Source organism: Gouania willdenowi, chromosome 8, assembly GCF_900634775.1.
Source record: "Gouania willdenowi chromosome 8, fGouWil2.1, whole genome shotgun sequence".
In the NCBI taxonomy this organism is placed as follows: Eukaryota; Metazoa; Chordata; class Actinopteri; order Blenniiformes; family Gobiesocidae; genus Gouania; species Gouania willdenowi.
In genome coordinates, this window is record NC_041051.1 from 23,342,987 (window position 1) to 23,366,221 (window position 23,235).

General features: G+C 40.8%; 2 protein-coding genes across 2 annotated transcripts; both read right to left on the reverse strand.

Moving 5' to 3' along the window:
• Window positions 1-824: 824 nt before the first annotated feature.
• LOC114468536 (transmembrane protein 238) lies at window positions 825-4,668 on the reverse strand. Its single transcript, XM_028455501.1, has 2 exons — window positions 4,162-4,668; window positions 825-1,734 (listed from the first exon to the last, which is right to left on the reverse strand). Exon 1 carries the CDS (start codon window positions 4,637-4,639, stop codon window positions 4,175-4,177), a length of 465 nt encoding a protein of 154 aa, XP_028311302.1. The 5' UTR covers window positions 4,640-4,668; the 3' UTR covers window positions 825-1,734; window positions 4,162-4,174.
• Window positions 4,669-7,865: 3,197 nt separating this feature from the next.
• gspt1l (G1 to S phase transition 1, like) lies at window positions 7,866-22,905 on the reverse strand. The gene is made up of 14 exons (XM_028455696.1): window positions 22,508-22,905; window positions 18,438-18,479; window positions 16,107-16,358; window positions 15,093-15,126; window positions 14,647-14,724; window positions 14,299-14,479; window positions 13,707-13,861; window positions 13,283-13,423; window positions 13,105-13,198; window positions 11,389-11,469; window positions 9,907-10,080; window positions 9,733-9,822; window positions 9,484-9,652; window positions 7,866-8,437 (listed from the first exon to the last, which is right to left on the reverse strand). The coding sequence occupies exons 1-14, from the start codon at window positions 22,695-22,697 to the stop codon at window positions 8,385-8,387; spliced, it is 1,734 nt and encodes a 577-aa protein (XP_028311497.1). The 5' UTR covers window positions 22,698-22,905; the 3' UTR covers window positions 7,866-8,384.
• Window positions 22,906-23,235: the final 330 nt, after the last annotated feature.

Genomic DNA, 23,235 nt, shown 5'->3' on the forward strand with positions numbered 1-23,235 from the left:
GTCAACCACAGTAAACACACACTGTAACAAACACGCTGAAGTGTTCCAGGTTCAATAAAGGCACTTTTTGATCATGTAAAGCACATCGAGTTGCCTTGTGTATGAAATACACTATACAAATACATTTGTCTTGCCTCAATGAACAGCAGTATTTGATATCATGTTTTTCCTCTGTTGGGCAGAGCAATAAAAAACCTGTATAATAATCAGGTTTAACTGAGTCCAAAGGTCTCACAGGTCTCTTATCTTATAACGTCACCACTGAGTCTACAGGGCTCACCTGAAGCAGCCACACAGAGTGCAGATATAAACGTGTTTCTCTGAGAGCTTTCACTCTGCTTTTAGTATCCATCAATGATGTACTTCTATAGCCTCAGATGATTCAAAACCCAGTCCAGCCTTTGATCATAGTTTACAGCTGCACAGACATGGAACGGTTCAATAATCCACAGACTAATCACTGAGACTGGATGGATCTTATCCTTAATAACAAAGGATACTTGTGTTAAATAGGTTGAATTTCCCAGTTAACCCATGGGAAATTAATTAATAAATAATATTAAAGAGGAAACAAGACTAAAAACACTGAGGAACAGTTTTATTAATAATCTAATTTGTATTTATTTCAGACATTTCACTGAAATGAACAGAACCACTAAAAACAGAATAAGCAGGCATCGTTTTCATTTGCCAAAAAAGACCAAACATTTTTCTTAAAAAAAGTGTAAAAACTGATGCCAAATGACAAAACATCAATGCTCTAGCAGTTTCATCAAAGGGATCCTGTAGTGGAAACGTAAATAACATCATAAGCGTTAATGTTTTACCAACAAACAAAATATGGGCAAAAAAAAAAAAAAAAAAAAAAAAAACAACACACACTTTCAGTCAACAAGACAGTCACAGAGATGCAGACAACACTAATGAAACCTGATGTTACTGCACTGAACTAAATAACAGCCTCAGTATCTCTAAAGAAAGCAACTAAAGCTCTGGTATTATTTATTATCTTTGGTAGAGCTGCAGGTAAAACTCACTACAGGAACACTTTAAAAATACTTCCATATTAATGCAGAAAACAGACGGAAAACACTGAATTCACGTTCCAAAACGGAAAAATCAATCAGGCCAATTTTTCCCTCTTCTTCCTTTACAATACGATCAGGCCCAACGTGACACGGAAATGCCTCGCGTGTATTATTTGGGACAATATCACAAGTTCACACGCTGGAAAACTGGTGAATGAAAGTCTAGAAAAAATATGTTCAATTCCTCCCATATTCTCTTAGTGTGGCTAAAATTATGTCATTTCAGCATAAAACTCATCTGAACAATATAAAAGGTACATTTAATAACAGTAGTTGTCTCTATTAGCCCTATTTCAGATGCTTGGTATGATTTCTGAAAATGTAATAGCAGTAATGTATCTAAACAGGCAAAGGTGATGAAAGGCAAATGAAACATAAAAGCATAGCATGACGTGGAAATGTGTAAACCCTAAAATGCATTATGGGAAATTTTGAAATGGAAAATCTGAGGCTCTTTGGATGACGGAAAGACGTAAAAAAGCTGGGACGACGACACAAGCAGCACCTCCTCTGTCCGTCTGTGGACAGTCTGTAGCTGCTGAGGAGTGGGAGGAGCCTCAGTGCAGGTTCAGGTGTCTGATAATAGAATCCATGCCAGCCCTTCAACTGTTCTCTTCCAGTAAAACTGTGTACGCAAATCCAGCATCTGTGGGAAGAGGAGGAGAGCAGTCAGTAACTGCACCACTTCCTACAATCCTGCTTCAAACTCCATAACTTCACGTTTATTGATAACTTCAAACTGTTCTGGAAATGTGCTGATCAATCTCTAGTAACAGGTTATGCGCCACAGGCTTTTACGACAGCTGTAATTAAACAGCTACCCCTTGATCTAAGCGATTTGTCCAAATAAAGCTGAACTGAATTGAAACAGTTTCCTGTTTAAAATGCAGAGCTGAAATGTTTCCTTGTCTCTTATCACAGGATAATAATTAACCAAAGGTCAGAGCTCAGGATGAGACAAGCCCTTTGTTTAAACAGTGGCAGGCTCACCTGAAACTTCCTCTGAGGAGCTCAACTTTCTCTCACAAAACTAAAGAGTTGGTTCTGATCCCAACCCAAGCCTCTAAAACAAAGACGTGCAGTACAGAGGTTTGCACTGTAGCAAAGGGGCAGATTTCCGTTAAATTTCCACGAGAATTTAGGCTTGAGAGTTTTGGGAACATTAAAAAACATAAACTTTTCAAAGGAATTATTCATTGGAAATAACCCGGAATTGGGAGTAATCTTAAATTTGATGCTAAAATATATTTTCAAACTATCTTTAATTCCCCGTTAAATCCCATGAAAATTCCTTAACTTTTGCAACCCTCACTGAAATATTATTTAATTTAAATAGATGCTAATTAGGGATCGACCAATATGGATTTTTTTAGGGCCGATGATGATTTTGTTTTCCATCAGCCTTAGTTGATGACCGATACGGACTGCCGATTTTCTTGAGCCGATACTACTTTTGCTCCCTCAATTTACGTCATAAAAATTACACGATGATAACAAATGGTACGAGTCTCAATTTGGAAAAGAAGGAACATTTATTGAAATGAACAAAGGTGAGGTAGAACGACACCAAGTAAAAAAATATTTAACAAATATTAAAAACAGGTGAAGTAGAACAACATAACACAGATCGGCGAACGCAGAAGCCCGCATCGGCTGATGCCGATACAGGTAAAAAACACAAAAATCGGACGATAATATCGGCCAGCCGATGTATCTGTCTATCACTAATGCTAATATTTATATTTTGATATGATACAGCTATATTTAAAATTACTCATTTTCTGTTTAATTAGAATGAACAACCTAAATGAAAAGTTTCTGTTTTGGAATATTCCCAAAATTCCCAAGTTTAAGTTCTTGTGAATTTGTTTTTCCTGCTCTTTGCTACCCTGGTTTGCACCGTCGTGGTTTAGAACAACATTAGTGAGTCAGCAGACGAGCTGATTTCAAACAGACATCAGGACATATTGGTGAGAAATAAAGAAATGTGTCTGCTCACCACATCAATGTTTAACTGGGATTAACAGAATGGGATCCACACTGTGTTAGAATCACTATATGTGTTCTTCATGACAGGATGACGTCATGCACGTCAGGCTCCTCATGAAATGTCAACAGACACAACAACAGTCAGGACCATCCATGGTGTCAGTCTGTGATCACAGACAAACTCAGAATGTCTGTGACACCATGGTAAGCAGAATTATAATAAACAGAGAATAACAACTTTTATCACAGCAAACATGTGATTGTATCTGATCTGAGGGTCACATGATCAACATTGATGTCAGCATTAGAATAAAATAACCAATCAGAGCATTAATACAGGAAACAATAAAGAGTTCCAGAGTGGAGTCATTTTAAGTATTTTTTAGTCATTTGGTGTGTGTTTTTGTATATTGTTCTGTCATTTTGTGTATTTAAAGAGTCATTTTGAGTAATTTTGTTCTCCTTTTGTGTATTTTACCCTCATTCTGTGTGTGTTTGGAGTAGTTTGTGTATTTATGTTGTCTTTTTTATATATTTTTTGTAATTTTGTACATTTTTGTATATTTTTCTGTCATTTTGTGTTTTGGAATAATTTCATGAATTTTAAATTTGTATAGTTTTGTCATTTTGTGTGTGTAATTTGTGTAGTTTATTTATGTTGTCTTTATATTTCTTTGTCATTTTGTGTGTTTAGGAGTAATTTTGCTGTGTATCTTCTTTGTATGTTCTTGTCATTTTGTATGTTTTAAGTATTTTTGTTGTCTTTTTGAAAAGTGTTCTGTGAATTTTTGGTGTTCTTGGAGTCATTCTGTGTATTCTTGTTTTCGTTATTTGTATTTTAATCGTCTTGTGTTGTTCTTTGAGTATTTTCCTATATCATTCTGTCATTTTGGGTTTTTTGGAGTCATTTTGTGTTTTACTTTTGTAATAATTTGTAAGCTTTTGTATATTTTTGCAGTCATTTTGTGTGTTTGTATGTCCGTGTGTTTTGAGGTCATGTATTGTTCATTGTTAATTTCGTGTCTCACTGTGTGTCCTGAGCTGTGGGTAAACCTGCGGTCTGCGGTCCCTGTATATAGCTCACCTCTCGGCCTCCATCATGTGGGGGAACCTTCGGTAGCAGTGTGGGGCATCTGTGGGTCACAGCCCCCCTCTCCGGGAGTCAGCGTGGCCATGCACACCGTGACCTGCCTACTGTGCGCTGCGGCGGCAGGGGTGCGCGGCGCGGCCCCGCTCCTCCGCACAGAGCCCCGGAGGCTCGCGGACAGACGGCTGGACAGACGACGCACCGCCCCGGTCACCCCGCTGTGGTTCTTCTTCAGGAGGCCGACGTCGTCCTGCAACTCAGCGAGAGGAACCTCGATGTTCCCGGAGTACCAGAACACCCACCACACCAGGCTGAGGAAGATGATGATGGCGCCTGCGTAGATGAGCAGGTCGTAGAAAGAGACGCTGACGAACAGACCGAGGAGCAGCACGGACAGTCCCAGCACGTCGAAGCTCACCGCGAGCCAGAAGCAGCATCGACAGCGGCCCAGGCCACGGTGATCCGGTTCCTCCATGTCCCCCCTCCAGGAGCTGACTGAGGACTGAAAGTCAGGCAGCAGGTGAGCCCCTACAGCCCCGCCCCCTCCAGGTACACCTGACCCGGGGGCGGGGCCTAGAAACTTCACCTGTCCTGCATCAGTTCCTCCAAAACAGTTCATATAAGTGTTCTTTAACACTTGAACTCTGAGCTTTGATTCAGGAAATGTTTTTTTCCTCAGGTGATGCACATCTGCAAATATACCCAGAAACCTGGAAATGTGTTTTTTTTTTTTTTTTTTTAAATGTTTTAATTTATTTAACCTGTATTTTACCAGGAAAGTCCCATTGAGATTAAAAACCTTTTTCAAGGGAGTCCTGGCCACAAAAGATACTGTTACAAACAAATACATAAACACATTATGAAAAACAGTTACAATTTAAAAACGTCGTCTCAAGTGTTCTCAGTCTGGTCTTAAAAGCGTTCAATGAAATATGTAAGAAAACAGGAGTAAGAAAAGCTCTCCAGTCTTCGGCGCTTGCTCACAGAAAAACCATGTCAGCCCTGAAGATGTGAGAACCTGGTCTAGAACCGACTGAACATTTAACACATGAGCCCTGAAAGGACTCAGTGGTTTGTAATCCAATCACAGCAGTCTCAGGTATTTGGGTTTTTTTTTTGGACTGTGGGAGGAAAGCCAGCCATTCTCAATGAGAACATGCAAACCCAACTACACCTCACGCCAATAAAAGGGTCAATAGAAGAGCCTGTAGCATGTTTACTTTCCACTTACCTGTAAAACAGAAAAGAATCATCATCTGTAACCTGAGAGAAAACATGATTCCTGTTCCAGACTGAAATAAATCATCTGTTTAAATGAATCCACACTAATCCAATAACTTTCTCAGAAGTTACTTAGTTTAACTAGTTCCAGACTAAACCATATCAGTGTTTTTCAGCAGTGTGGGTTTGTGTGGATCTGACCTCTGACCTAGAAGGAAGAAAGGCAAAAATAAAACATTCACTGGAAGTGAGAAGATCCTTGGAAGGAAATTATTTAAATTTAAGTACCTCATGATTGAAGACGTCATGAATCAACAACGGAATCCAAAAACGGAAAACACAGACTGTGATTGTGTACAAAGATGACTCAAATGAAAAAGTGATAACGAGATCCTTGAACAAATTCATATGAAATGTATTTATATTTTTCTAATCCCTCACATTTAAGCTTGAATTACCTTGGGGTGTTGCACAAAAGTAGGTTAAATACATGCAGAATAAATGAGAATGCGTGGTTAGACAAAGTCTGGTTGGCAGTATCTTGGATAAATTGGTTGCACGTTTGCAGAGACAGGATAAATTAAGAGACAAGGCTTAGTGAAGCCAGCTTTGGATGTTTGAGATAAGTAGGCGTTCTAAAGAAGACCATGAATTCGATCACAGTATAACAGATGAAAGTATTGATCACAGACGCCCAGCCTTTGTTTACACCTGCCGAACAACATATGAATAAATTAAAGACATGATATGGAAAAATGGAACAGCAGTGCTGCTAAAAATGAGAATGAGAAAAGGTGGCAGACATTAGCCGACCGCCTTAATGCGTAAATATCCCAAACATGTAGAATTAATAAAGTGAACTGCTATAGTTACAGTAAGAGGAGGTGGAGCTGATCACTTTTATAAATCACTGATCATTAGATTTATACTTTAAAAAAAAAAAAAAAGTTTATCATAGAATAAAACAGAATAGACCTTTATTGATCTCCTAGATTACAAAATAGCAAACCTTTCAGATCCAACAGTATATTAATTTTCTTATTTTTAGAACACACTTGAAGAAATATTTATTAGCTACATTGCAGTCCTAATGTGTAAAGTCAGATTATTCTGTATCTTTTCTAACTTTTCAGTGTTTACCAGCGTAAAATGAAAATATTCCTTATAAACCTTCTGTCTTTCATTGCTCAAATCTTGTCTTCATATATAAATTATGACAATCAAAAATATTCAAACCAAAAGTCAATGGACAAATTACATGACTAATATTTGGGTGAAGAAAGAAAACCCATGAACATTCTATAAAACTCATTTCTCATAGCACTGACAGCAGAGCCACAACAGGAATAACTTTATCCTGATTCTTAACCTGTTCTGCAGCAGGTTAGCTGCAGACTATATCACCATGGTTACTTGTCCTGGATAAACTTGGCCAGCTTTCGTTCAACATACTTGGAGATAAGTGAATCCAGGTTTTATCCTTTATCCTGGTTTTATGCAATACCGCCCTTGTGAGGACTTTTACGTTACTTAATCTGCTTTTCTTTTTACTCAAATATTTTGCAATGTTCTAAAATACCAATGAAATATATTGATCAATTGGTTATCTCCACTTTATCTTTGTATTTTCAAAATATATCTTTGTATGTTCAAAATACACCCTAGCACTGCTGCTTCTCTGATCAACAGCATCAGGGAACTGTCATAATTTCTCTGTTAACGTACTGCTTTATTTTGCTGAAAATTGATTCACTCAGCACATGCATCTGCTGAGTCATCATTGAAGGTTTCACAGCAAACATCCCCCCCCCCACCCACCAACCAAATCACATTAAAACTTTGACCAAAGCAAACAATTGATTTCACCTGCAAATCAAATTCATTAATTCATGCTTGAGTCATCAATGCCTTGCTGGTCTTAGTGGTTTTTCAGCGTCATTGACGTAGCCAAGATATTTATTTTAACCAAGCACAGAGAGGGAAACGGCCTTTAATCTGAAGTTAAACCTGCCTCTGAATACCTTCAACTTAAGTCTTCATTCAGACCTGGATTAGCTCATCTTTCTCTAAGAGATTTTTGATCTCAAGATGAAGACAAGTCTGAGAAAGGTATGATAATAAATTCTTGTTTAAAATGTGATTTAGTACAGGAAATCAATCTGGAGTGTCGGAGGAATCTCAACCATGTACTCCTCCCACATGAGATGCCCTGTGGTCACATGACTGCTTCCTTTCAGTGATCAAACAGAACAAAGTGATGACGACAAAAAGCTACACGTGACGCAGTTTGAGCCTCCAGCACGTTTACAGAGATCAGAACAGATCCACACTTTCACTGCATCAAATCTACCTTTAAGTAAGTGTGTGTGTGTGTGAACTTGTTCACTGCACTTCAGTGCATGCGGTCAAACACAAAGAAGACAAAAGAACAAAGGTTGAGAAGTGGGAGAGAATATCCGGCACTGCTCAAACAAACACACTTGGGTTTCCCCGATGTTTCTTTTTATTGTTATAATTGTTTGCTTTGATAACATTTGAACGGCGCTCAGGCAACGCTGCCACGACGCAACAGGAAACCAAGAAACTGGCTAAGAGGAACGGAAAGGAACATCCAGGATTAACGTCTGGTTTCCACTGGTGAGGTCCAGGCTCTTCCTGGTCCACTGAGTTCTGTCATTGACCAAAGCGGGAATAATCAAGTCAAATAAAGAAAAACAAAGGAGAGCGGACATGGCGTGTGTGTGTGTGGGGGGGGGGGGGGGGTGGACCCTGAACGGCATAGCGAGCTCTCAATATGAGAAAGCTGACATGTGTGGACATTGTCTGGGTTTGTCATTTGCTTAAAAACAGGTTGCTGTATCACATGAGTTTGTTTTCTGACGCTGATCTTCGGCACGCGGAGGGGGGGCCGTGACGGGGGGGGTGCCGTCGCCGCTGGATTCAGGTCGAGCTTCACCCATTGCTTCCAAACCAGGACTGATGCGCACCAGAGCTGCTCCTCAGTCCCGCTCGGCAACCAGCTTCAGGACCTTCCCAATGGCGATGGTCTTACCTGAGAGCAGAAGGTCACATTATTAATTAATAAATCTATAATCAATAAAGGTCCAACAAAGGTCTGAATAGCTGAAGTTAGAAGTGACCGTGTCCTCTTATCGAACGATAAATATTTAAATCTCTAATTTAAGGCTGGGGGGTGTGGTTTTCTGACCATAACAGAAGCCAGAGTCTTAGCTAAACAATAAATTAAAGATTATTTGCTTGGAAAAAAAAGTTTGTTTTTATCTCCACTGTAAACACTTAGACACTGTCGGAAAAGTTTTCACGCATTGCATTGTGGGATGTGGAGTTGTGGAAATAACTCACATGTGGATTTGGGACGATAGAGCTCATTTACATTTCAGTTTTCCCAAAAAACAGGAGACTGAATGCAAGTGTAGCAAACAGACCAATATGTAAAATATCACATATAATCTCATCCAAAATCTTGTGCTGAATAATCTGACAGCTGTGCAGGAGTTTTTCCAAAAAGAAATAAAAATATCTCTCTGACATGGACCGAACCCTTACTTCCATGTTTTAGGACCATGTGACACATTTCTATAGGATTTTTCCTCTGAAACCAGTATGTTGAATTGAGTTATTCAGCTTCCTTAATTACACTAGAGCGCTCAGAGCAGAAACTGAAATGGAGGGTGTAAAACAGCACACAGCGGGAAATAAACAGTATTGTGGCTTTTAAATTACACTCTGTGCACTCACATTTGTTCTGAGCTAAGAGCGTGAAATGTCAGACTCATCAATAGACTGACCAATGAATAATGTGTCAAGGATTAAAAACTATCTGTTTAAAATGCATAAATATTCAGAGTAAAAGGTTAAATAAGTTAAATCTGGGTAAAACTGGATTATTTCTGCTCTGTGCGCATAATTAAGGAAGCCAAGCAACGCCATAGTTTAATAACCAGTGAACTAGTGAAGTCATGGAAACAGGGAAAGATGAAGAAATGAAGAAAAAATGCAGAAGGTCTAAAATGTGAAACTGATACTCAGAGTTCATAACTATACAGGAACAAACATGGACTGAGGATGAGTGCCTACCTTCGTCCCTCAAGGTGAAGCGTCCCATCTGAGGAAACTCTTTGAACGTCTCGAGGCAGATGGTCCCAGCTGTGCGCAGACGGGCGATGCACACTTGGTCCTGTTTGACAAACCGTGGTCGTGTCTTGCTCTTGTCTCCCGTCTTCTTGTCTACCAGACAGATTAAGGCCTACAGACAGACAGACACAGTGAGCATGTCGTAGGGTTTTCCTCTCAGCAGGACTCTGTGTGAGTCGTGTCTGGTCTCACCGTGATCTGCACCTCTTCGATGCAGGTATGAATGTGAAGCACTGCGTTGTAACCAGGACAGATGATTGATTTGTGTTCAATGATGACGATCTGCGGCAGAGTTAAACAGCTCACGTGAACATGTGTGGGCCCTCAGCGAGCTGCAGACATTTGATTTATCATATTCGCACTGACCTGGGCATCAAAGGTGCGCCCCGAGTGGCAAAGGTTCTCAGCGTTGCACAGGATGAAGCCAGGCAGGATCTCCTCCTCTTCAATGCCCTTCAGCCGCAGTTTGAGGTTCTCTCCTGGTTCAGCATCGTCCGTCTCTACGTCGTCCGACAGGAGGCTCAGAACCTCCACCACGTGCTACACACAAAACAAAGATGGAGGCTGAACAGGGAGGTGGTGTAGGTGGGTCAGGCTGATAGTAGCCAGTGGTGGACAGTAAAGTCACCGTTTTCTACATCAAAGAGCTTTCAGTAGTGAAGCCAACAGTGGCGTAGCATCCACAGAAGTTACCATTGGCATTTCCAACCCTTAAAATAATCTCTGTATTGCTCTGTGTAGCTTTCCTCCTGCCCTAGACTGCAGGCGGGATGCAAGGGTGCAGGAGGTGGTGATGGCAGAGGCTGAGACGTGTTGTCCACTATTAAATTCCATGGACAAAACCTCAACACGTTCATGTGGCTAATAGAGACCTCACAGAGGAGCTACACATTCCCATGTTTGCTGTGAAACCCCAAAAGGAATCTTTCATCAACATCCAACACACATAAAGACAGTTTTTTGGTCTTGGTTATTTGTTGCTTTTGTTGAGATAACAGTTTGATACACAATTGAACTAAACTGATCCGTTTGATCTGATCTACAATGACGTGGAACTCTGATGTTAGAATTAGGGCTGGGCGATATATCGAATATACTCGATATATCGCAGCTTGTAGTCTGTGCGGTGTTGAAAATGACCATACCGTTAAACTCGCGGACTTTTTTTTTGTTTTTTGAAATGTCATCTTAATGACAACATGCACAAAAGGGCACTATTTGTTTTAAAATATTGTAGTGGCATTATGTACTGCATTGTGCACTTTAATTTTGTGTTTTGAAATGCCATGTGAGTTGCATCCTGCACTAATGTCTTGTTTTGAAATGTCTCTGTGACAATTTTGCACAGAACGTGCACTTTCTGTTGACAATTTTATGTTTGAGCCACTCACTGTTTAATAAATACAGTTATGTCAACTTTGACTTAGTTGTGATATCCCCTTTTTTGCATGAAAGTTTAAAATTGGCATATATTAATGCAGTATGATCAAGAATGTTTTAATGTAGACATATAGAATCATCATACTGGTGTGATTTTGTGCATCAAAGTGTTAATTCAAGGGTAATGCAAAATATCGAGATATATATCGTGTATCGTGACATGGCCTAAAAATATCGCGGTATTTATAAAAGGCCATATCGCCCAGCCCTAGTTAGAATAAAATAGCTTTGATGTTGTTAAGCTAATTTTGTCCTTTATGGTAACCTCGTGAGCTACATTTCTCTGCCTGGGCAGCTATAGTGTAGTGAAGCTTCATTTAAAGTAGAATAACTTGTAGCTTAGCTCACTACATTCTCTGACTCTGAAGAGTGTGATGGGTGGAAACAAAGGTTGATGGGAAATCTCACCCTGTTTGGCATCATGACCAGCTGCTGTGCTTTAGCGATGGAGCCTGACTCCAGCTTGCCCAGAATCACGGTGCCCATGTCCTGGTGATGAGAAAGAGGTCAAAAGGTCAGAAGGAGCCGATCGTTACAGTTCACTGACGGCACACCTGCTTCCTCTCAGGTAATACCAGTTTCACAGACCAGTCCACCAACCCTAGACTGGACAATCCTAAAAACTTAGAACAGCTATTTTTCTCAGTATATATTTTTATTTGTTTACACAAAAGCTGTTCTTATGTTTAATATTACTCATATTTCATGCAAAACCCCCACTCACCACATATATATGTATATTTACTGGTACTGAACTGATTTTCCTGTTAAATTTTACTTGGATTACTAAGTTAAAATTCTCCAGTGCCTTTTTTGTTTATATCCATTCTTTTTTATCAATCATATTTATCTACCATATTAACAGACCTTACCCTAAACAACAGAACTCACTCACAAGTGCTGTCCCTGATGCTACGTTCACACCAAACGCGGTTTCTGCGGGACTGTTCGCGTCTGTCGCGCGAAACCTTCCGCAGGATTCGCGGGATCAAAAAATGTTTCCCTATTCGCTTCATTCGCGTCTGAAGCGAAGCTCCGCCCACCAGACTCCCAAACGGCGACAACCAGGCTCTGTTTGTTTCCACCATCAACTATGGAGGACCTCCGTTAATTCACTGCTCCTAACCTCGGAAGGAACGTCGGCTTTCCTGGCTTCACCAGGTTAACCAGCGCCACATCCAACTCGGTGAGCTTCACTGACCGCTTCAGAAGCTACAGCTGGATGATGACTGCTTCCAGCGGTACCTGTGGATGACCAGCGCCCGATTCGACGACCTGCTGGGTCGGATTGGCCCACGGATGTCCCGGCAGGATACCAACTACCGGAGCTCCATCTCTGCAGCCGAACGACTGTGTGTCTGTCTCCGGTAAGTTTCATAAGCCGTGTCATACAGCTCCCGGTGGTCACACACCGCTACGATTAGCTTCTCTTCAATGGTTGAACGGGTGAAAATACTGGTTTCCGTGTTGCCTGCCTGACGTCATTGCCAACAAGGACTCTGATTGGCTTTCGCGCCTGCGCGTCACGCGAAACTGCCGCTGGAGTTCAATATTTTCAACTCAAGCGAACGGCGAATAACGCGAAAATCGGGAGCGCGCTTGCCGCAGCATTCGCGTTCAACGCGCGAAACAGTTCGCGCCGCCCCACCGGCGAATAATTCGCCTCCCAGCGCGTCTAAACCATTGACTTTGCATGTAATCTGTTCGCTTGTGCCGCAGAAACCGCGTTTGGTGTGAACGTAGCATTAGAGGAGAAAAAGACAAAAGTGGCTCATATTGTGGAGCTGTTTGTTGATAAATGTTCCTGTGTGGCATTTGGCATCAGCAACTTCAACCCAGAATTGTCTTTCTGGTAAGAAAAAACATTAATATTGTATATTGCCACTTTGAGAATAAATAGATATGAGTTTTGGTGTGTTTGTGTATATATATCACCCATTCCTAGTTTCACAGCAACATTACATACAGTGGGCTTCAGAATGTTATGAGCCGACTCCATGTTATTTTAAATCAGTAAAGTGTCAATGCAGTCTGGCTCAGTTCTGTCAATGAACAAACACTGGGGTGTGAATGAGTGCTTTGTGACTCTGACACGCGCACGCACACACACACACACACACACACCTTGTATTTGTCCACGATGGGCAATCTGACGGGTCCGTCAGTGGATCTGTTGAAATTTGGCAAACTGTCCAGATGTGGGATGAAGGGTAGTCCTCTGAAGACGAACATAAACACACGTTAGGGCGCACAGTTAGAGTTAGGCAGTGAGCATGCGCACACACACACGAGCTTCACTCACGTGTACCACGAGCACATGTCGGTGGGCTCCTTCAGGTTGGCTCCAGTCAGCCCCGAACACGGCATGAAGTGAATGTCCTTCTTTGGGTTGAAGCCCACCTTCTTCAAAAATGGCACGAGCTTCTCTTTGCATTCTTCATACCTGAAGATGCGCACAGCACGGTGATGGTAAACACACACACACACAGCAAATAAAGATGGTATTTAACAGCTGGGACCAATGAACAAAAGCAAAGACAGGCACAGGGACTCTGGTTTTTACTTTTATAATATCTTAAATTCCATTTCAGGGTTTACCCGTTTCCACGTCATGTGACACTTTTCTGTTCCATTATCTTTTCCCATTTGCATACTGCAGATGTTTTGTCTGTTTTATACTATCATGGAAAGACAAAGACCCTACTGATATTGTTGTGCGCCCTCACCTCTCTAGGCTCCAGTTGACTGTTGGATCATCCATTTTATTGACCAGGACAATGAGGTGCTTCACACCGGCGGTTTTAGCCAGCATGGCGTGCTCCCTGGTCTGTCCTCCTTTCTCAAAGCCCGTTTCAAACTCACCTTTTCGGGCCGAGATCACCTGAGGGTGATGGAGCACATCAGTGAGAAAGTTACTTTTGTTTAAGGACAGATGCTACACTGATCAGTAGGGTTGGGAATCATTTGGGTTTTCACAATTCTTATTCCAATTTCGATTCCTGTTCCAAACAATTCTCGATTCTGATTCTTTGAGCTGTGCAGGTAAACAGGTCACAGATTTAACAGGAGATTTTTTTCATTTGAAAAGGCCTTTACACAGGCCATCTTTGTAACGGTTCTGGAACCGGTTCTCGATGCCCAACCCTATTGATCAGTGACACAGCCTTTAAAATAAGGTCCCCGTGTTCCATCAATACAGTACCAATAACACATGCTAATGTTAATTAGTAATGACAATTTACAAACACAAACCCACTGTATAGGTGAAGTGTATAATCGTTTGTAGAAGATAACAGGGACTTAATTTGTCCGACTCACTAGAACAGCCAGGTCTGCCTGGGAGGCTCCTCCGATCATGTTGGGAACAAAGCTTTTGTGTCCAGGAGCGTCTAAGATGGTGAAGTGTTTCTTATCTGTCTCAAAGTACGCTCGGCCCACTTCCACCGTCTTGCCTTTGTCCCTCTCCTCTTGGTTGGTGTCCAAAGCCCAGGAAAGGTACCTAAAGAAACAAAAAAACATTCATGGTTAAAGGTTTTTTTTTTTTTGCTTGATAGGAGTGCTGGAGTTCAGTCTGGAATGGACTGCTTGTCTCAAGAGATATATAAACTATATTATATAAGAGTTATGTGTTTTACAATGTACAACCTTTGATTAGGGTTTACTTACCAAGTCTCTCTGTTCTTCTCCTTAGCTTCTCTTTCATACTTCTCCAAGGTCCTCTTCTCCACCATACCCGTCAGGTACCTTTGGACAGAAAGAGGCCAACATGTTAACAGTGGTTTGGTTTGTACACAAAACAGTTAAAAGTGCTTTAAAGTGCAACCTTTAGAAAATGGTTTGAAATCAATAATAAAATTATAAATCTCCCTCTCAGTCAAAGGCATTAGAGACTTGGATTTAAAAATATTCACTGCTGAATATCAGATCTGAGTCATCAGAACACCAAAATTTGGGACTTGGTCTTTAGCTTTCACAGATTGACTGATAGCTGTCCTCTGTTCACTGTAACCAAAGACCTTCACCTCCATCTGCTCATGACTTTGTTTAAGGAGGTCTTCCCTCATCCAGCAGTTTACCTTTTCTAAGCAGTCACACAACACCTCTATACTCACATGATTTGGCCTCCAATGGTGGACTTGCCTGCATCTAAAAGGAGGTCAGAGCCAAAGTTAGAAACTGACCACAGACTATGGCAAAGAGAAAAAAGCTAGGACTGAGTTAACCATTCTTAATCCATTATCAATGCATTTTTAACCCATTTGACATGCAGTATTTATGACTGTTGATCATATTCAAATGATTGTGAGCTCTTTTTTTCATTGTAAAAAAACAAACAAGCATCTATGACATTTCAAATAGTGATGATTTAAATAAATGCTCTAATAAGCAACATTGCCTGAAATAAATATCACCAAATATCTCCTGATGGAAGCAATTCTGCAGCGTCCAGAAGCATAATCCTGATTTACTGTTCAGCACATGAAAGCAAAGCGAGCTCAGTGTGTGTAAACACTGCAGCACATTCTGCTGTGTGTCATGATCCACTCTTTGAGGCAAACAAACATTGTGTGATCAGCGGCATCACAAGGGCTTATCTTTGACAAACTGTGATTCTTAGCAAAACCTAAGCTCGATTAAAAGATTTGCCTTTTTTTTTTTTAAAGAATCTCCTGCAGTCACCTGTGGCACAAATGTATCTTCAGCTCCTTTTCATTCACTGAGTATGATATACATTTTATAATCAGTGGGTTTATGATCAAATTCATGAAAACCTACTTACTTTAGTCAAACTAAATATAACTTCAGAACACACCAAATTCAACTTCTTCGCTGTTGGAAGTCTTCTTTAGGTTGAACTGATAAATATCTGATGCCTCAGCTTGGATTTTTAATTATGCTGTGGTTTTGGAAATTCTTTGCATGGCCCTGTACTGGGCCTGCGGTTTGTGGACCTGCTTTGAAGCATCAATTGTGATTTTCTGAAGAGATTTAATATTTTCCCAGTCATCGGAGTGGTTGGATCACTTTGGAATGAGCAGCGTGTGACTGAAGAGAACCAAATGAATAAGAATAGGTTGGTAGTTGTGTTAGTGAACCTGAGTAAACTCGCCTCCTCTCGTACTGACCTACGTGTCCAATGAACACGACATTGATGTGTTCCTTCTTGGGGGCGTCAGGCTGTGTGGGCGGAACCTTGGGTACCGGCGTCTCCTCCTCCTCCTCTGTGGTCTCTGGAGCAGCATCCTCTGCTGTTGGAGGCTCCGCGGGGCCCTGGCCCTCACAGGAGTCACCTCCAGGCTCGTCCTCACCAGGCTCCACCTCCTTTTGGTCCCACGGTTCATCTGTAGACATCTCTGTGTCCCCGTTTTCAACAGGTGCTGTGCAGGCGGGGAAGGACATGCCAACGTGATGATTGAAAGGCTTTAAAACACCGAACACAAACTACGTCTACACTCACTTTAGCTCCAGCTATTTTTTCCTGTGTAAGATAATAATTAATTAATTTGCATTAATTCATGTACTCCTACTATACTAATCAAAAACTTGTGATAAACTGATATTTGGTCCTGGGTTTAACTGATTCTAAGCTCTTTAACCCTGCATGTCTCACATCGGAATAGATTTTAGGACATACGATTTTCTGCAAAATCAAACAGAAACTGCACTGAATATATTCGCACATGCATGTTTTGACATTACAAAAACCCCCCACAAAATTAGTCTCCGTAAACTAGGCTTTACACCAATCTGATCGGCTATATGAAATCAGCCAATATTTTTCATTTTATGCAATAAATGTGATAGGCCGTAATGTCTTAATTTGCCGATCCAATCAATGACATTATCGTGATGAAACTTTCTGTAAATGCTCCCACTGAATTGTTTTATCTGTCTCACTTACACTGAAGAGTTGCTTGCTTCACGTGACACGGCTTATTTCACTCGCATTTGTGCAAAAAGATGAAAACCAATGAGTGAAAATGTCTCTCTGTTGGAGCGAAGCGGCCAAGTGCCTGACTTCTTCCCCAGTCTACTGGCTCTGAAAGTGGGGGCAGCGTCTGCTCTTAGTGTCCGTGTGTTTTTATGTGTGCGCGCTTGTTTTGTTTATTCAGTCTGAGCATGTTAAAAGAGCGAAACAATGTGCTCCCATTTACTTTCGCCTTCATACCGGAGACTTCTGTCATTTCAGGGCGGTGGTGGACACAGAAGCACGCCTGTGTGCGCCCCACTGCTGCTGTGCACATGTAAATACAGAGTAACTTAAGTAATATTTTGTCATATCTGTGCTTTACTTGAATATTATATTTGGGGGACACTTTTTACTTTCAGTGGGTAGGACTAGAAAAGTTTTACACTTCTTCTTACCCCTTTTAAACATGAGTATCTTTAATGAAAAGATGATCAAATATGCTTACATTTATTTATCATTACTATTATCCTGCTTTATCACATCCATTCTGTAAAAAATGAAGTCAACCACCTTTATTTTATGTGTATTATATGTACACAGACCTTAAGCTCTAAAACTGTTCAAAACAGTATCATCTCCATAAAAGACTTAACCTTTTTTTTCAAAGAGTAAAGTGTTTTTAAACCAGAGTAAAAATAATTTTCAACTGATAATTTGTAACATCGGTAAAGTCTCTTACCTGCAGCAGCCATTTCTTATCAGAATTTAAGCTTTTAAAATACACAAATATTGTTTAACTTCTAAATACTCAGATCAGTAAGAAAGTTTGTCAAACCCAATCACTAGCACTAAGAGAAGCTACGTGCAGCCACGTCAACCGTTCACATTTAATGATGTCATTAAACTGTTTCCTGTATTGTACATGCATACATTCATTCATTCACAGAAAATATATTATTAGGGACTATGAACAAGCTCCACAGCTTCATCTCCAACCCTCTTTTAGTGGAAGCTATCCTCCGCTTTGGGGTTAACTCCCTTACTTCACAGTAGTCATTGAGTATGACATGGAACTCCAGTTTAATTTAGCAAATAACATAAAAACGGCATAATAGATCTGCTCCGTTCACACACGCTCCCTCACTTCGCACACTGGTCGAGGAACAAGCACACGCGCAAACACACCTAATTATATACTTAGTTATATAACAGTGTGGCATCATTAACAATATTAATAATTAATATTAAAAATAATACTATTAATAATAACATGCCAGTGACACTTTCCCCTATCTGATTACAGTTTGTTAGTGATATTTGAAATAAAATGGTTAAATCCTATTTCAGTTGTTTTTTGGGAGTTGATATACATGTAAATGATTGTGTGAGATGGGCATATGACATCACATCATATCGATCGCAGGCTTGTGAATCGAAATTGTATTGTGACACTATGTGGAATCGGCAAACATTGCATCGTCATCCAAACATATCGACAACGTATTGTATTGTGATGAAGCTGGTGATTTCCACCCCTAATACATACCAGCATTTTCAGGCACGTCCACATTGGTCTTTTCCACTGCAGCTGAAAGACACACAGTGGTTTAGTCAAAAAAGGAAGGTCATTTGAATGAAGCTGAAACCTTTAATTACCACTGACCGCCGTTGATTCACCCTCACGTTTTACACCAAACATTAAAACCACACTTCAGATGAAGCTCTGCATCTGTTTTCATTCACAGGATACCATGATCACGAATGAAACATTAACATTAAATGGAATTAGGGGCAGAATTGCACATATTTGTCCATTTGTCACATTTGCTGGACACCAAGTCGCCTGTCACACCAAGTCCTCTGACACATCCCAAAGCTCAAGTTTTATTTCTGTTACTAGATTATGTCTAACTGTTTTACCTGTAATATAATCACACTATCCCCTCAGGATAAATCTGCAGTTATTTACATCTGCACTAGTCAGTAGGGATGTAAAGTGAAATAATCTATTTCAAATCCCAATCAGATTTAGATGTAATTTAAGGCGTAGTATTTTACTCATCATAGAAACCTGTTTCGTCTCAAGCCACGTGTGAAAAAAAAGGAATGTAAACACATCGGCGTCTGCCGTCTGCTAAAAGAAGTGGGGCCTTCGTCTCTGCAGAATTTTCATGAGGATGAAGACAAAACCACTCCTTGCTACAAACGTAGTTCAACACTATCAAAAAAACCACACGCAGCAGTGGGAGCGGAGTGTTTGAAAACAAAAACCAGCTGCTCCCAAGGAGCCAACACTAGCTGCTTCACTTTCACAAAACAGAAGCTAATTGAAGTCTTACAGATGCAGCATTTCACAGTCGAAGTAAATAAAACAGGTTGAAAATAAATCAAGGTTCTCTTCAGGAACTTTTCACAGTGTAGGGGGATCGGGTGGCGAGTGAGCGAGCACCGCCGCTGACTCCTTAATACAGCGTTTAGGAAAGCTCCGCCCGTTTTTTGTGTAGCGCAGCAGTGCTCTGCGAAAACGTGATCAGCTTTAATCTTCTTCCCCTGCTCAGTGTTCGAACTGTTGTGCCTGGATAAATAAGAATGACTCAGTCCACATTGTCCTTTAGTTCTTTTTATTCCAGCCTTTTGTCCGTGCCTCGTAGGTGTACATTCACAGTCAGCAAGTTACCTCAAGTACAACCATTTCAGTGGGAACTTCCGATTTACAAAATAAAAATCAGTTGGAGCAACGTTGTTAGAATGTTACATTCGAACATCTCAACAGAGCTACAGAAGATAGGATAATTTAAATTAGGTTAAATTAAACTAAGTTGATCAAAACGTAATCAATAAACCTGCTCAGATTCAGTAAACCATTGATCTCTGAGAGGAAGTCAGGTGACATTAATGCAGATCTTGCATCTTTAAATGACATAAATATTTTTTTAAAAAGCAGTTAGAATAATCTGTCTCTACAACTTAGCTTTTAATTGTATCTTACTTTATTTTTTTTTACATACATTTTTGATTAATTTAGGTTTTTTTTATTCATTTGTATTTTGTTTCCCCACAGGAGTTAAAAACTAATATTTTCTTTAAAAAATGATAAATATTTCTATAAAAAAATGAAATTTAAAAAAATTAAAGTGGAAAAAAAGAAATTTGGGAAAAAATAAAATAGATTTTATAGATTTGAAACGCAGCGTAAGGGATCAAAATTAAACGTCTGGAGTCGCGATGCTGAACAGCGCTGCAAGAACCCTGCAAATGTTCTCTTTTTCACTTTCTAGACATTCAATCACATTTTTTAGAGGGAAAAAGCATGCAAATATTGTGCCAAAACATGCATGTGAGGCACTTTTGTTACATGTTGGGGCCTGATTTTAAATAAAGAAAAAAAAAAGTCTGATTTCTTTTTTTTCCCAGAACGTGAATTCCAATTTTCCATCCGTTTCCCACAATCACAGAAAATCGCAGGCTTTAAGTGTCTATCACAGTGAACCAGTGACTTATGGATGTATTTGTGTCTTCTTTCAGCTGAATAAAGCCTGAATCACACTACTGCGCCATGAGCTACACCGTAGCTATAGCGTCGAAGTGACGGGGGTTAAAATTCTGCGTCGAGAAAATTATTTGCTTTCTAATTTTACTGCCATAAGAGAGTTGTGTGTGGTTAATAGGGATGTAACGATTAATCGTAAGGCAGTTAAAAATTGATTCATAGGTATCACGATTGACATCAATACATTGAAAATTGAATCGTAGTACTTTTTTTAAACAGCAGAGGGCGCTATATATTTATCCCTTCTATTGTCCAGCAGTGTACGCTGCAGGCGGAATCTGCTACTACTTTCTTTCTGGCCGCCTTATACTCTTAAACATGTTTATAAATGATTCCTTACCCCTTTAGCACCGAAAGAATATCTGTAATATTATGTGAATATCTGTAAAAGTCACGTTTTTCTATTAGCTCTGTCTGCTAGCATAGCATCTCTTTATATCGGACATAAATCAGTGCAATGACTTTTTTTTTTTTTTTCAAAAGTCCAATTGTTAAGGCACAAAATACATTTTCAGTTGCACTTTTAAAAAGAAAAGGAACTATTATGTAGTTTTGCATTGTTTACTATAGAACCAGAATTTAAATTAATAGGCTGCTTCTTCATTTGTATTCCCTTTTTTTTTTTATTTCATTCAAGATTTATTTTTAGTTAAATTGCATCGTTTTGAATAGTTTATCAAGGGATTCTTTTGAGAATTAAATATAAAAGGAAAATAGTACAGTATTTTCTACCCCCCCCCCCCCCCAAAAGGAATATTTTTCAGTCATCATTTGTCTACAGTCCCATTCTGTAAAATAAATCAAGAGAGAATCGCACCGTGAACCCAGTATCGTGAATCGAATCGTATCGGGAGTTGAGTGAATCGTTATATCCCTTGTGGTTGAACACTCAAAAAAACTGAAAAATAGCAGTGGCGACTGGAAACGGCAAAGACCGGGTATGAGGTTTGGAGCCAACCAATCACAGCCGTTGCGGTTTGCATTGCCTAGAGATTATATGTTGGAGGCGTGCGACAGGTTTTGGTGTAGGGGCCTGCATAGAGCGCTACAAGCAAATACGATGTGTCACAGTAACATGATTTAGGTTCAACGCTTCCTAACACTAAGCATAGATGATTTAAACAACAGAAGATCCAGTTGGACTTCAGAATAAGCCTTTTAACACTCTGGAAACTGAGCATGCAAGACCTGGGAGGTCATAGGTCAAAAGGGATATAATTGTAAACAAGCTTGTTTACTCTGTTGATATTTCCAACCTAACAGTGTTTTAATAGTATTTATATCAATAATATTACATATTCAGACTCAAGGAGGAACCAGGGCTTTCCACTGAAGCCACTTTCGACAGATAAGAGCACTTTTAAAAACTGATGGGAGCAGCTGAGCAGCAGTATCCCCTCGCTTCCACACAGATTACACCTGGTGCACAAAAACACACTACCTACAGGACCTCTGCTGCGTTGATCAATAGGTCACAATGTTGGTGACAACTGAGGTACTGTACTGACCCGCTTGTAGCGCCATCCGTCGCACACTGAATGTATTACAGTCAAAACCCGGTCTGCGCACGCCCCGCGTGTGACCCTGCGTGACGCACCGGCCGATGTGACCGCGCGGCAGAACATCCACGTCACACAGGATCAGTGCTGACGTAGTAAGAGACACAGCGTGTACATCCTACAAGTTGTTTAAATCCCCTGACACAGTTGTATATAATACAAAAATAAAAATGATTAACAAAAAGTAACAGACTGAACAGAATGGTTAAGTGACATAGTAACACGTAGAGGTTTGAGTGACGCAGGCTAGCACAGGCGGCGGTCATCACTGTGTAACACACTGACCACATTAAGACAACATAAGCCCGGTACGAGCCCCCCGGTGACCGGGCACCGGCAGGAGTCCACTGAACACTGATAGGAGTTGTCCGGGCACCGGTGGGAGCTCTTCGGGCACGGCAACGGTCGAAGGCCGGTCCTGTCCGTTGCTTCTCATGCGGCGTGTCTGATCAAGCTAGCACACTAGCAGCTACAGCTAACGAATCCAACGTGAGAGCTCGCACTCACCTGTAGTATCGCCGCTCCCCTCGTACGTCTTCAGAGCAAACGTAGGTACAAACTCCGCGGCGTTCACGTTGGGCACGAAGGGCTTGGCATTGATGTTCAGGGCGGTGAAGGCCGGCTCCAGTCCGTCCTCTGCGGCCTCCACATCGTCCTGCTGCTCCCAGCAGTCCGGGGCAGTGTCTCCGGACTCCATCGTGGCTCTTCTCTGTGGTCTAAAGCCCGCTACTAGGCTCGGCCCTGGAGCGGCGGAGAGCTGTCCGACGGCTCTTGTGTTCCCGGGGCAGGTACGGTCTGCTGCCGGTCTCTGTCGGTCTAGACTCCACACGCGATATCCGACTCAGCACTCCCACAGTCCGCGTGAGCTTCTGCATGCCCCTGACTCTGCGTGGCCCAACGGAACTCTGGGAAATGAAGTCTTATTCTCAAGCAGGACGCGTGTGCTTCTCTGCTGACGAACAAATGAGAACTACAACATCCATAAAGCTCAGAAAACACGGTCTCCATCTGGGCCCACGTAGTTTCTGTTTACGAATCCGCACATTCGACACAATTAACATACACAGTAGAGCGTTTCATTATAAACTACCTGAACATCACACATAATAATATAGTTATATAATTTACGCAATCAGGACCACTGGGATCGACTTTTGAGTTTAAGAATTTCATTCTTAGAATTCTGGAAAAAAAAAATGACAAAAAATTCCCAATAAGTCCGGGTTGGGCCTACC